Source organism: Dermochelys coriacea, chromosome 8 (assembly GCF_009764565.3).
Source record: "Dermochelys coriacea isolate rDerCor1 chromosome 8, rDerCor1.pri.v4, whole genome shotgun sequence".
NCBI classification, from domain to species: Eukaryota; Metazoa; Chordata; order Testudines; family Dermochelyidae; genus Dermochelys; species Dermochelys coriacea.
Window position 1 is genome coordinate 71,549,177 of NC_050075.1, and position 14,388 is coordinate 71,563,564.

The 14,388-nt window shown below is 42.9% G+C and overlaps 1 protein-coding gene across 5 annotated transcripts in view; it reads right to left on the bottom strand.

Annotated features, from left to right (window-relative positions):
* PLPPR4 (phospholipid phosphatase related 4) overlaps positions 1–12,045 on the bottom strand; it is a 36,881-nt gene extending 24,836 nt beyond the window's left edge. For 2 of the 5 annotated variants that reach the window (XM_043490901.1, XM_038414916.2), the window contains exon 1: positions 268–382. Coding sequence is in view for 2 of the 5 variants with exons in the window: in XM_038414912.2 (XP_038270840.1) it covers positions 268–453; positions 11,554–11,631 (264 nt within the window). In the remaining 3 variants the exon portion in view is untranslated. Of the gene's footprint in view, positions 1–267; positions 454–11,140; positions 11,295–11,553 lie in introns of those variants that run through there. The other 3 variants (XM_038414912.2, XM_038414913.2, XM_043490902.1) reach the window with 3 other exon arrangements.
* Positions 12,046–14,388: the final 2,343 nt, after the last annotated feature.

The following is a 14,388-nucleotide window of genomic DNA, read 5'->3' on the forward strand; positions in this document are numbered from 1 at the left end:
CAAAATTGCCCAAGTGACTTGGGAACCCTAAAGCCTATTAAAAGTCAATACGAGATTTTTAAAATCCACACTTTTTCTGTTGTAAAGTTTGGGGTCCTATTAACATTTTGTTATAGAAGGATAAAAATTGCATGTTAAAAACTAAGAATTGGATCATCAGCTCATATAATTAATTGAAGTCAATGGAGTCATGTTAATTTACACCAACTGAAAATCTGCTCCTAAATCTTTTTTTAGGGGAGACAGGTGAACATTCCCATAACTTACCGTGATTGCAGGTCCAGCAAAAGTCAAACTAAGCAACATCAGGAAGGGAACAGCCTCTTGTGTAGGTTCAATATATGGCATACTCAGACTCCTGTCATAGCAGCTGAATCCAGAATGAACTGGCTTGAAGACATCAGTAAGTTCAAGAAAATAGAGACTAATAACAGAAGATGCCAGTATGGGCAACTGGGAAGGAAGGAAGAAAAAATTATTTCTTTGTAATAATAAACCTAAAAACCCAAACACTCCTATAATATTTATGCAAAAGCAGGAAACTGCGGCTCGTGCCGCTTCCCACAGCTCCCATTGGCCAGGATCAGCGAACCATGGGAGCTGCAGGTGGCTGTGCCTGTGGACGGTCAATGTAAACAAACGGTCTTGTGGCCCACCAGCGGATTACCTTGATGGGCCGCATGTGGCCCGTGGGCCGCAGGTTGCCCACCACTGCCTTAGTCAATTGAGCTGGTCAAACTATTTGTTGCAATCTCATTTCCCAAACAATTTAGCCTCTTCATCTGTGAGACAATCATGAACAGACTTTGATTTTTTTCAAAAGTATGCTCCAATCCTGCAACATAGTGAATTCAGGATGACCTCTTCACATGTATGGTGCCCCAAGGATTACTACATACAGGTGCAGTGGTCACTTGTTACAGGATTCGGGCCTCATTTCCTATTTATAATTGTTTGACAAAATATATATGCCAACATATGGGTTGTTAATGTAGTCTGACAATTTGCTATATATAGTGAATGATTGTTCAGCTAAATCATATGGTATTGTTTCTGTTTTCTGCCTGAATGAATTATTCATCAAAAGTTTCAAACACCCTGGTTCTTTCAGATACGTTTTATAAGCTGTTCAGTCAGACCAGACTTAACACTTGCCCCAGAAGTACACCAACAGTCACCTTTTATCCTATGCAATGGTTTGCTGTTTATCATTGCCTTTTGTTTAGGGTCCTTCGATCAGTTTTCAATCCACATGACAGTGTATATACCCCAGCCAATTTGAGTTCAATTTCTAAGGAAGATTTAATGAGAAATTGTATCCAATGCTTTTAGAGAGAGAGAGAGAGAGAGAATTGCCTTCACCTATTTATTATGGGTGAAGGCTTTTTTTCTATTAAAAAAACCCAAACAATTAACTTTGCCTGGCAGGATTTACACCTGTAGAAAATGCTGATGATTATGGGTCATGGTTCCTTTATCTAGATGTTTAGTGATTTTATCCTTTAGAGATTAGTTCCATTAATTCATTAGGGAGAAAAGTTAGACTTATGGGGGGAAACTTCACCCAGGCTCTCCATGAGCTTCTGAAAGCACCGATTTTATCAGAGGGCTCTCTTTGGCAGACAGTGTACCAGAGAAGTGTACCAGAGAAGCTGTGGCAATGGCAAGCAGGCAAAAGCACCCTTCTACGAGGGTGCATGTAAGGGCCAGTACAGTCCACAAAGTGACCAGGGGCGGATGGGGGAGGCAGCTTGACAGGGGGCAGCAGCATATGATGATTCACTGCATCCCCTTGCTTGTCAGTTTCTATTGAGGAGGTCCTCACTGAGTGCTCAATAGAACTGAAATCTGCATTTACCCAGCATCATCCCTGGAGGAGGGCCATAGTAGAAGCATCCTTCCTGCCCTCCCTTAGGCTGAAACCCCTTGGGATGCAATGAACCTGGCTGACTCAGGGAGGTAATATTTGCAGTTCCCTGCGGCAGTGAAGGTAAACATGACTAATGGAACGGTAATTGCTAGCATTACTTTTCCTTCTTATTTTGAAGGTGGCTGTTATGTTTGCTTTTCCTCCACTTCTTAATATAGCTAAAAGTACAAACTTGCAAGGTCCACATAGATTTGCATATACCTACAGCACCATACAATGAAGATATTTCATAGCACCAAACATGAATTATTCTATTTCCCTTGCAGAAAATATTCTTCTATGCCAATACATCACACTGAGAAAATGTAGTTTTCCTTCAGAATTTAATGTACCACTGGATTATGCTGCATTTTAAATCTTTATTGCACATTTCATAAAAAGGGATAAAATCAGGTGATACACTCTGCTTATATCCATTCTGGAGTAAAACAGAGTGAAGACTGGGTGTGCAAGGTATGTCAGGTGACAAGATAATGAATGATAATGTTTGTAAAGGGCAATGGGAAACTGTCTGGATCCATTAATTAGCCATTTCCAAACTTTAAAATGTTTGCTTTTTTTAGTACAGGTTTTTTAAAAAGAAAATGTAATTTTAGGGTGGGGTGAAAGAGGTTGTTAGCTGGACTCCACTGAAACAGGCTTTATAATGGGTCTTGGTTTTTGAAAATAACAGCTTTGCTTTGAAGCACTACACAGTACAAAGAGCTGCAGAGTTTAGCTTGTATTCAAAAGTATTGCTATGAAAAGTGCACTGAAGGTAGTCTAAGGAATAACTTTGCATTCCTTGTTCTCAGTGGTCAGGTTGATTGCATTGTAATTACATTTTTTAGGCTGATTGTGATTGCATAGGAAAGGAATGTGAATTGACATCCTGAATAAAGCAAAGAGTGGCATTCCCAAGAGTGTCTTGAAAATAACACAAGAAATCCATTAGATTTACTTAAATAAATAGTAAATTCATCCCATTTGAATTTTGTGATTTCTGCGGTCATTGGAAATAACGTTTTTTAGTTAGATGAATTGTTTAATTCTCATCTCACATTGGGCACTCCAGAGAACTCCCTTTGATTTCAGTGGCAGTCCTGCATGTGTAGTAACTCAGTATGATTGCACGGATAGGCAAGGAACAAGGAGCTTTCCTCCCCCAGCAGTTGGAAGGGACAGTAACAGCCCCTGTGCTCAAGGGATTATTGAGACTGCTTCTGGGTGCACAAATATCTCCAAATGGGGTGGGAGGATGGAAGCTTATAGTGGTGTAACCCCTTATCTTCTCCCGATGCACTCACCCAGAGCTGTTCAGGTGGGTTCCACTCCTGTGTGACCTGGAGCAAATCACATAATCTCTTTGTGTCTCAGCTTGCGGGAGGTTGGGATGTCCATTCAATGGAATGGTACAGTGTACGTGTTGTTCCTAACCACTGGAAAACTCAGAGAGGGGTAGTGGCACAATCCTACCTTAGCTCCACCTAGGCCAGTGCAGCTCTGCACCACTCTATCGTGGCTAGGCAACACGTAGGCCCACAAACAGTGTGATTTCAGTGACACCACACATCATGGTTTGGGCAATTGTAAAATCTGACATCAAAATTATTATTATTATTTATTTGCAATACAGTAGTACCTAGGGGGTCAACCGAGATCAGGGCCGCATTGTGCTAGGTGCTGTACAAATCACATAATTAGAGATAGTCCTGGCCTCCAAGAGCTGAATCGACAAGACAGGCAAAGGAATAATTATCCTACTTCTTACAGAGGGGGAGCTGAGGCACAAAGAGATTATGTGATTTGCTCCAGGTCACACTGGTGTGGACCCAGATTTCTTGAGTTTTAGGACAGTATGTTACCAACAAGTCCATATTTCCAATCTGATTGTTTCCCAGCTATATAATTGCATTTTTCTAGTGAGATTCAGCTATTATTAAATATGTGATATTTTATATAGTGATGTAGTATAATGAGTTAATGTTCCTACAGATCATTTTCAAAGGGATCTGTATTCTGCATATGCTAACTGCAGTTTTATTATTGCTAATTACAAAATCCAGGAAACATCCACATTTGCTTAGAAACCCCAACAAATGACAGGACTCTACTGTGCTTTTCACTTCTAGGTTTACCATATTCTTTCGGAACATAACCACCCTCTCACCAAAAGAAAAGAATAACTCTAAAGGCCTAATAACCCCTACAATAATTCCTCAGCAATACAAACAAATACTTTTATAGACAATTTGCAATATATTGTATGTCACGTCCCATAGGACGTCTCGTTCTCATATCTTTTTTATTAACCTAAATATAAAATGCATCTTCAAAAAGGCAAAGAAAATAGAAATGTTTGATCAATATTCTAAATAATTCTAAGTGGCTGTTTAAAAATACGAATATTTATTGAGTATTCTGCTTAGGGCAGCATTAGCATTGTAATTATAGGCATTAGCTTCTGACACCCTGAACATGTCAGACATAATTAGAAGGTAATAATATGCATTGTTTTAATTACAAAATAGAAAATCTTTTTCTTATTTCTAATTGGAATACAAAAAGTAAACCCAAAGACCTGGGCTAATGATTCTTCATGTTCTGACATGCTCAGTCGATTGAGAAATTTCTGACTTTTAATCTCTGCTCTGGATTATAATTTATCACTGGAAATAGAAGATCTGATACAAAACCAATGAAATCAATTGAAAGATTCCCATTGGTTTCAAAGGACTTTGTATTAGGATCATAATCAGCACAGTTAGGAGAAGAACTGGTTACAAAACTTCAGATGTTGCCCATTTTTGGTCAAATTTTCATGACACCGCCCCCACCCCCATTCTAGTTAAGAGGCTTTCTTAAGCCATAGAGTTGTATTATTCATTACTATGATGATTATTATTTATATTGCAGGGGACCTACCCTATCATGCCATTCCCCAAAAAGCTTAACAAGAGATAAACATGTACACAAATACTTTCAGGAGAAGAATAAAAGGTCAAATGCTCCTTTGTGTTGCATGATGCAGTGCAAAGCAAAGGAGCTCTAATTAGTCAGCAGGACCCAAACCTTATAGAGGGGGTCCAGATCTGGTGGAAGCCCCTCCAAGAGATTTTTGTAAACTCATACATTCATAGTTTTTAGTGCATGGGAGGGGGAAAAAGCCAGGCACCAGCCACTCTGCACTGCATATGCCTTTGTGGCCATACTCCAAGAGTAGGTTTCAGAGTAGCAGCTGTGTTAGTCTGTGTTCACAAAAAGAAAAGGAGTACTTGTGGCACCTTAGAGACTAACAAATGTATTTGAGCATAAGCTTTCGTGAACTACAGCTCACTTCATCGGATGCATTCATCTTTATTTAATTTCATTTTATTGATTTCAGACCAATTCTCCAATTTGTCAGTCATTTTGAATTCTAATCCTGTCCTCCAGAAGCAATCATCAGTTACCTTCTGCCACCTCAGATGTTATCATTACCACTACCACTTGTATTGTTGTAGTGTCACTGGTGCTGAGTGATGGTGACAAACCCTGTTACTAAAGAGCAGAAGCCTTTATTAAAGAGCAGAAGCCTGAGAAGGGTAAGATCAATGCTGAGTTAGCACAGAATCTATGACTTGATGCTTCTAGTCACAAACCCCTCCTGCTAGCTTGGTGCACTGAACACAGTTAAAATATTGGGCCGAGGGCTTTACCCTTTCACAGGTTCTTTTCAGAATCCCTACATTTGCATTCATAACCCTGCTGTCCAGCTATCAGATAAAAACCCAAGGTTTTCCTCCCCCTTGGAGAATTTTCCAAACCAAAGCTTCATTTTCTCTGCAAGTGATGTTTGCTCTGAGTCACTAGCAAGCAAATTTAATTCATTATTTAATTGCACAGGTGAGAGAGCAGCTCCTCATGTCTTTCTCAAAATACAAAATGAAACTAATTGTTGCTTAGCCACAAGGAGCAGTGGATTGGGACTTGCAACTAAGAAGGGGCAAGGGGAGGGGAAGCCTGACCTGAGAGTAGGGCAAAATGGAATGGGAAGGAAATATACAGAAAGGCGAGATGTACAGAGGGGAGAAATTGCATTTTTCATCATTTTTCATTATTCACCTACTGAATTAAACCCTTTAAAAACATTTGTTATTAAATAAATTTTGAAAATCCCAAATTGTATACATTTAAGAGGTGGCTGGTTTACTTAAATCTTGTCTCCTATATTCATGTTTACACTTATTTGGATGATGATGTTGCCTATGGTATGCAAAAAGCATCCACATTATGTACTAATGCCAGTTAACCTCCACAGGGACTGCCTATCTTGTCCCTTACACTGGTAACTCTATTGACTTCAATAGAGCTATTCCCGATTTAAACACATATATATGAGAGGTGAGCCAGTTTCACGTTCTTCACGTTAACCAATCACATTTCAAAAATGTTTAAGGCATTTTCCTCCTTCTGCTAATGCCACCGCAGGAGCTATCAGGTGGTTGTTTCATTAATCTCAGTATTATCGTGTACTATAAAGTTCCAGGAGCACATTCTCAGGGATCAGATTAGAGTTGGATATATGTGGGTAAATCATAAATATATGTCTTACCGCAAGAAACTGAACAGAAGAAGAGTTGGGGCGGGGGGAGGCAACCATAACAATTTTCTAATTTGAATACTGGATATTCTGGACTCAGTCCACTTTTTCGTAGGTATCAATTAAGTCTACTGCATTTACTCTTGTTTTACACAAGTGTAACTGAAAGCAGAATTTGGCCTTCTGTCTCATCAAATATACCTGCAGATGAAAAGGAGAGAAATAGAAGAGGAGGACAATAGCCTCACCCCTAAACCTTTAGGGGAACTGGAGTTGGGCCCCAGTTGCAAAGTTTGAATCTCTGGATTTGGATCCAAATTTCCCTAAATGTTGTATTTGTTTAGATCTGGAGCTTTGGTTTTGAACAATAAACAGATTGGGGCCAACCATAAAATTCAAATCTAGATGTGAACATCCTCAGTGCTCCCAGGTGCTAGACATGGGCAAGGTGGAAGGGTCTTCACAGCTTGTCCTGGAATCCCAAGATTTTCAGTTTTAGTTCCCCTCTCTACTTGTAAGGGTCTGTATCCTGACAACTTTCCTTACAACAGATGAGGGCTGAAGCCCACTTCATCTGATATACAGAAAGCCAATTTCTGCATAACAACATGGATATGCTAAAAACCTCTCCACTCTGCCTCTGCAACAGCAATAATATAGCATGGGAGATTCCCTTGCTTTTCTAGTTTCTATTAAACTCATTCCCCAAGCTGGGCATATTCCTGCAGCCCACCACTGATGAGGTTTGTGCACAGAAATACATACAAAATCTATTTGCTTTATCCTTTGCTACAAACAAGCAAAGTAGTGCGGGGTCTCCTCTCTTCTCTATAAACATATGTAACTCCCACTGACACTAATGGAGTGTGCATAAGAAGGGGGCAGAGTCCTGCTTTGACCCAATGGAGGTAAATCAATAGAAATGGAATTTAATAATGAAGAGTTTAAAAACAACTACAACAAAGAAATCCTAACTATTACGGACATGTGACATTTTGCAGTAATGCAGTTTGTCACCTGACAGCATTTCCCAAAGTGTCTGCAGAGTGGGTAAAATTTTCTAATCCTACATAAACCCCAAGCACAATGGTCATACTTAAAAACTTGTCTGTTGTCTTAGATAACCATCAGCAGTAGCAGTTTTCTCTAGGTCAGTGGACGGACTATTATTTGTATTATAGTAGTGCCTATACTAGAGGCCCCAACTGAGATCAGAGCCCCATTGTGCCAGGTGCTGTAGATACACAAAATGAAAAACACGCCTTGCCCCAGAGAATTGCAGCCTAAATAGAAAAGACAGACAAGGAAGAAGGGGTATCCCCTCTTCACAGCTGAGAAACTGAGATTCAAGGAGATTAAGTGACTTACCCAAGGTCTTACAAAGAATGTGCATAGAGCTGAGAACTGGCCCCTTATCTCCTGAGTTCCAGTCCAGTGACTTAGTCATAAGAGCTGCAGTCGCTTTAGTGTGGTTTGCAGTATTCACTATACAAAGTACAGGGAGTTTCTAAGAAATACTGCAAATAGATTCCAAGGCCAAAGAGACCATTGTGAATATCTACTCTGACCTCTTGTATAATAACACAGGCCAAGGAACTTCCACAAAATAATTCCTAGAGCAGATCTTTTAGATAAACATCCAATCCTGATTTAAAAATTGCCAGTGATGAATAATTGGTAAATTGTTCTAATGGTTAATTACTCTCACCATTAAAAATTTACACCTTATTTCCACTATGAATTTGTGTCTAGCTTCAACTTCCAGCCATTGGATTGTGTTATACCTTCATCTGCTAGTTTGAAGAGCCCGTTGTCAAATGTGTATTCCCCATGTTGGTATTTATAGACTGTGATCAAGTCACCGCTTTAGCCTTCTCTTTGTTAAGCTAAATCGACTGAGCTCCTTGAATCTATACTAAATTCTGAGGTAATATTATCCCAGGCAAAACTGATTTTAAGTGTGACCACTGTTCCTGGGCTATGCGCTACTGTTCGAAAAAAATCATCCCACCACAATGTGGGATCATACCATAGAGTTGCAGTGCAACCTCTCAAATCCCCAAGTGGCTGCTACTCCCCTTGTGTACATGTGTGAGGGGGCCCTTGGTTACTAGATCTGCATCAGTATAGAAGTGGTCCCTTCCCTTGTCTGCCCCCTAAGCCCTTCTCAGTGATGGGATGGCCTCCAATAGTATAGAGCCCTCTGCTCCAGTGTGAGGAGGATAGAGAGGCCCCCACCTAGGTGGCTTCTCTACCCATGACCTCTTTCCTCTGACAAGAATACCATAGGCATTATAGGTTTCAGAGTAGCAGCCGTGTTAGTCTGTATTCGCAAAAAAGAAAAGGAGTACTTGTGGCGCCTTAGAGACTAACAAATTTATTTGAGCATAAGCTTTCGTGAGTTACAGCTCACTTCATCGGATGCATTCGGTGGACAATACAGTGGGGCACTGTATTGTCCACCGAATGCATCCGATGAAGTGAGCTGTAACTCACGAAAGCTTATGCTCAAATAAATTTGTTAGTCTCTAAGGCGCCACAAGTACTCCTTTTCTTTTTTGTTTCATAGGAATTATGTGGCCCAGAAGGAGCCTTATATCAGTGGGTACATTTCACCAAGTGGGCCTAATCCACAATAATAAGACAGTCTGTTACTTTAAAATCTAACATTCTCTGAAAAGTTTCAGAGTAGCAGCCGTGTTACTCTGTATTCGCAAAAAGAATAGGAGTACTTGTGGCACCTTAGAGAATAACAAATTTATTTGAGCATAAGCTTTCGTGAGCTACAGCTCACTTCATCAGATGCATTCAGCGGAAAATACAGTGGACTGGTCCAGGCTGAGGTTGATGGTGGGATGGAAATTGTTGAAATCACATACTATCAGAGGCTTGTTCACCTGCGCATCTACCAATGTGATATATGCCATCATGTGCCAGCAATGCCCCTCTGCCATGTACATTGGTCAAACTGGACAGTCTGTACGTAAAAGAATAAATGGACAGAAATCAGACGTCAAGAATTATAACATTCAAAAACTAGTCGGAGAACACTTCAATCTCTCTGGTCACTCGATTACAGACCTAAGAGTGGCTATTCTTCAACAAAAAAAACTTCAAAAACAAACTTCAACGAGAGACTGCTGAATTGGAATTAATTTGCAAATTAATTAGTTTGCAAATTAACTTAGGCTTGAATAGAGACTGGGAGTGGATGGGTCATTACACAAAGTAAAACTATTTCCCCATGTTATTCCCCCCGCCCCCACTGTTCCTCAGACGTTCTTGTCAACTGCTGGAAATGGCCCACCTTGATTATCACTACTAAAGGTTTTCTTCCTCCCCCCCTGCCCTTTGCTGGTAATAGCTCATCTTAAGTGATCACTCTCCTTTACAGTGTGTATGATAACACCCATTGTTTCATGTTCTCTGTGTATATAAATCTCCCCACTGTATTTTCCAGTGAATGCATCTGATGAAGTGAGCTGTAGCTCACGAAAGCTTATGCTAATATAAATTTGTTAGTCTCTAGGGTGCCACAAGTATTCCATTCTCTGAAAAGTATCCCATCCAATACTATTTTTAATATGATTCATCTCCCTTGTCCCAGGCAACTAGTAGGGAATTTAGGGGGAAGAGAGACAGCCTGCCACCACTTACAAGCCCCTCTCATACTGTGGCCTCCTATCTCCCAGTATATTTAAGCAAGATTTTTAATATTGCGTTCAGGCTAAAAATTATACTTAGTTCTTACATAACCCTCCTGTTTTTAACCTTCAAAGTTCTTTTTGTGCATTATCTTCAGCACACCTCTGTGAAGCAATTACCACCATCCTTGTGTTACAGATGGGGAAACTAAGGCACAGAGGCCGAGTGACTCAGTAACTGCCCTATTGTAAGTGGAGTCATCAGAAGCAAGCTGTGTTCACTTACTGCTCGGTTAACAAACACAGAAATCACATATTTATTTCCTGAAGCTGAAACCATGTTTGCTCTTTTACTTACTGTCAAGAGGCTAAAATCCTCTAAGCAATACACCAGTTCTGAAGCAGTGAGAGCCGGTGGAAGTGTAACTTCACCTGGCACCAACAGAGCAGCCATGACATGTTTCAATCTTTCAGTAAAAAATCTGCTGAGAAACTCCTTCACTTTTTCAAGATACAAAACATGCATCGTTACCTAGCTATCTCTGACAATCCAGGCATATTACTGGGGACTGATTAAAAACACAATACTGATTATCTAAAGACTTTAAACCATACTCATTTTTTTAACATTCCTTCTACAACGTGACTTTTCTTTCATGGAGATAATACGTGCAATATCTGTTTGCATATAAACCCCTTTCTGAAACATGTCTTCCTGTTGAGATGATCCTATGTCTGTGACATGGTTTCATTTAGCTGCCAGTCCATTTGCAAGATGACTCTCTCGGAAATAATTCCCATAAAAGCAGCCTGTATCCTGCAAGGAAGAGTTGAATCTCACACCAGCTCTTCAGAATACGGATGGCTGTCTGGTACTGATTTTATTATGCAAAGCATCGCCTACATCTTTTACATGAAATGGTTCTGAAACATCCTCAAAATGAACTCCCTCTTGTTCGAGATGTAAAGAACATCCCCCCCCCCCCCCCACACACACACACACACCGTGGATTGGAGCTCAGATGATGCAGACCCAGTTCCAGAACCAGACGTGAACTCCATGCAAACATATCACAAGCAAAGCTTAATGTTACCCCAGCTGAAATCCACAGCCACGGGCGAATCAGACCCGGAGCCCGGGCACACGCTGACACAACAAACACTCGCAGAGGAACGAGACGCGCTGCCACACGCTCACACATGCATCATACGCCGATGGAACATTCTCTGGCTCCGCATGCCCAGCTCCCGGTAGCGCTGTTCTCTACACCTTCCCCCAGGCAGCGAGGAAGGCGCTAAGCAGAGCGGAGCCCGGGGAAAGAGGCCTGCCGTCAGGGAGCGAAGTTGCTCCTGAAATGCCCCCACCGAGCTGCATTATGCCAAAGCCCCAGGGACACGAGCTCAGGGTCTTCACTCACCTCCACAAAATAAAAGCAGGGCAACAGAGTGACGCTCTCCTTGCTCCCTTTGCCCCTTTGCCTCTCCGTCGCAGACATGCTGGCCAAGGGGCTGAGCGGGGCTCCCCTTTTAGGGACGGGGACGGGGGCTTCGAAGCAGGCTTCCTCTCCTCCCGCTCCGGCGCCTTGCGCGGCTGTCACATGCCCCGGAGGCCCCCGTGGAGAGCTCAGCGGGAAGCTTCCCCCCTTCGCAGCAAGCCCCTTGTGCCGCGCGCCGGCAGCCCAACGCCTCTTCTCTGCGCGAGATCTTCCTCCTTCCCCAAAGCTGCCGCAATGGCTTCCGCCCCCGGCGCAGAGCCCTGGCTTTCTCTGCCCGACGAGCACTCGCTGCACTTACGGTCCTGAAGCTTCGTACAATATTCATGGGCTTGACGTCGAGAGAAGGCAGGGGCCCCCGTAGCCTACAGGAGGAGGGGAGCGGGCTCCAGCCACCTTAACTTAACCCTTTCCCTCCTGGATGGATTGGCTTTGAGTGTTCGGGAGGGGCGGGGAAAGCCGCTGGGCAGCAGAGCGTGGAGGTGGGACGGTCAGGAAGGATGTAAAGTGGTGGGAGTTAGTCGCCGCCGCCGAGGGGCAAGTAGGCCCTGAGATTCCTGCGGCGCACAAGGGGAAGGTATGTAGGAAGCTCTGAAAAGGGAATGGCCAAGTGCAGTAGGTGACCGTGGCTCCACTGTCCCACCAGTGGGGCATCAGGGGTAGCAACGATTCCCCACCTCCTCCATTGCAGGGACAAAAGTAGCTGCAGCAGGCCCCTCCTCACATGCAGGGCGTGGCGGCCTGCTGGGGAAGGCAGGAGTGATGTGAAGGTGAGTCCAGTGGTTCTGCCTCCCTGTGCACCCTCAGCATAGGGGAAACAGGAGGCTGCAGTGGTGGGTAACCGGCAGGTGGCAAATATGCACATCATTGGCTGGGGGGGGGTGTCTGTGTGCTGGTTGGACAGGCGGGATCTGCCCAGGGGTGAAGGAGAGAGCTGAGAAGGACCTGCAGAGCTGGTTGGCTTTTCAAGAGTAAGATCCAAAGTTGCAGCGCTCCAGAAGCATTACAATGGGGGAATTTTCAAGTGGCTGGGGCCACTTTGACAAGGTAACTAGTTTGGTGGATAGGACAAATGTGATGGACATAATATACCTGGACTTTAGCAATGCCTTTGACACAGTCACACATTCTGTAACTGAACTGAAGAAATGCAGGCTCAGTAGACTACCATTAAATGGATGCATACTTGATTAAATAACACTGGACCCAGAACCCCTGTGGAACCCCACTTGAGACCTTCTTCCAATCTGACTTCATTCTTTAATAGTTACTCTTTGTTTGCTGTTGTTTAACATCTTTATTAATTACCTGGATGTAGGAATAGAGGGCATACTGATCAAATTTGCAGATGACACAAAGCAGGAGTGGGGGGATTTGCAAACACTTTGGAGGATAGAACTAAAATTCAAATGGATCTTGATAAATTGGAGAACTGGGCTATAGACAGCAAAATGAAGTTAAACAAAGACAAATATAAGGTGCTACACTTAGGAAAGAAAAAACAAATACACAAATACAGAACGGGGGAAAACTGGCTTGGCAGCAGCACTGCTGAGAAGGATCTGGGAGTTGTGGTGGATCTCTACCTCAACATGAGTCAACAGTGCATGCTGTTACAAAAAAAGCAAATGCGATTTAAGGTTGCAGTAACAGAAGCATAGCATGCAAGTCATGGGAGGTGATAGTACCGCTCTACTTGGCTCTGATTAGGCATCGGCTGTAGTTTGGTGTCCAGTTTTGGTCACCAATGTGTAGAAAGGATGTATAGAACCTGGAAATGATCCAGAGGTGGGCGATGAAAATGATCAAAGGGATGGGATGCAATCCATATGAGCAAAGACTTAAAGAACTGGGTATGTTTAGTTTGGAAAAGATGAGGTTAAGGGGGGGACATGATAGCAGTCTTCAAATACTTGAAAGCCTGCCATAAAAAAGGTGGTGAAAAATTGTTCTCTCTTGCAACAGAGGGAAGGCCAAGAGGCAATGGGTTCAAACTACAGCATAGCAGCTTTAGATTAAATCTCAGGAAAAACTTGCTACATGTAAGAACAGTAGGACAATGGAACAAACTGCCTCGGGAGGTTGTGGAATCTCCTTCACAGGAGGTTTTCAAAAAGAGGCAGGATGGCCATCTGTCTTGGATGGCTTCGACCAGAGGTGGACAAACTTTTTGGCCCAAGGGCCACATCGGGGAATAGAAAGTTTATGGCGGGCCATGAATACTCACAAAATTGGGGTTGGGAGGCGGAAGGTGGTGCGGGATCTGGGGTGGGGCTGCGGATGAGAGTTTTGGGGTGCGGGAGGGTGCTCCAGGCTGGGATCAAAGGGTTTGGAGAGTGGGAGTGGTATCAGGGCTGGGGTGTTATGCTTAAACAAAGCACACGAGATCTTTTTATAGGGGAAAAGGCAACACGCCGCATTTATTGAGAATACAGCAATTAGCATATGCTTTTCAGTCACACACACACACACACCATGCACACAGTCCTGCCAGTCAATGTTTATCGTTACCAGTCCAGAGTCTGGATCAATCTAGTGGCCAGCCAGATTAGTCGCAGAGGGGAGCCAGGCTCTGTTGGTCGCGATCTGATGCTCCTGGAGTTGTTGGCAAGATGAACCCAAAGCCCCATGGCAAATCACCCTGTTCTTATAGTCCTTTTTCTCTGTAGAAGTCTGTGGATTTTGCTGTGTCAGTTTATGACTGGTTACTCCTCAGTGGGTGTTATCTTTTGAATGGCCCAAAACACCTCCGGGAGCATC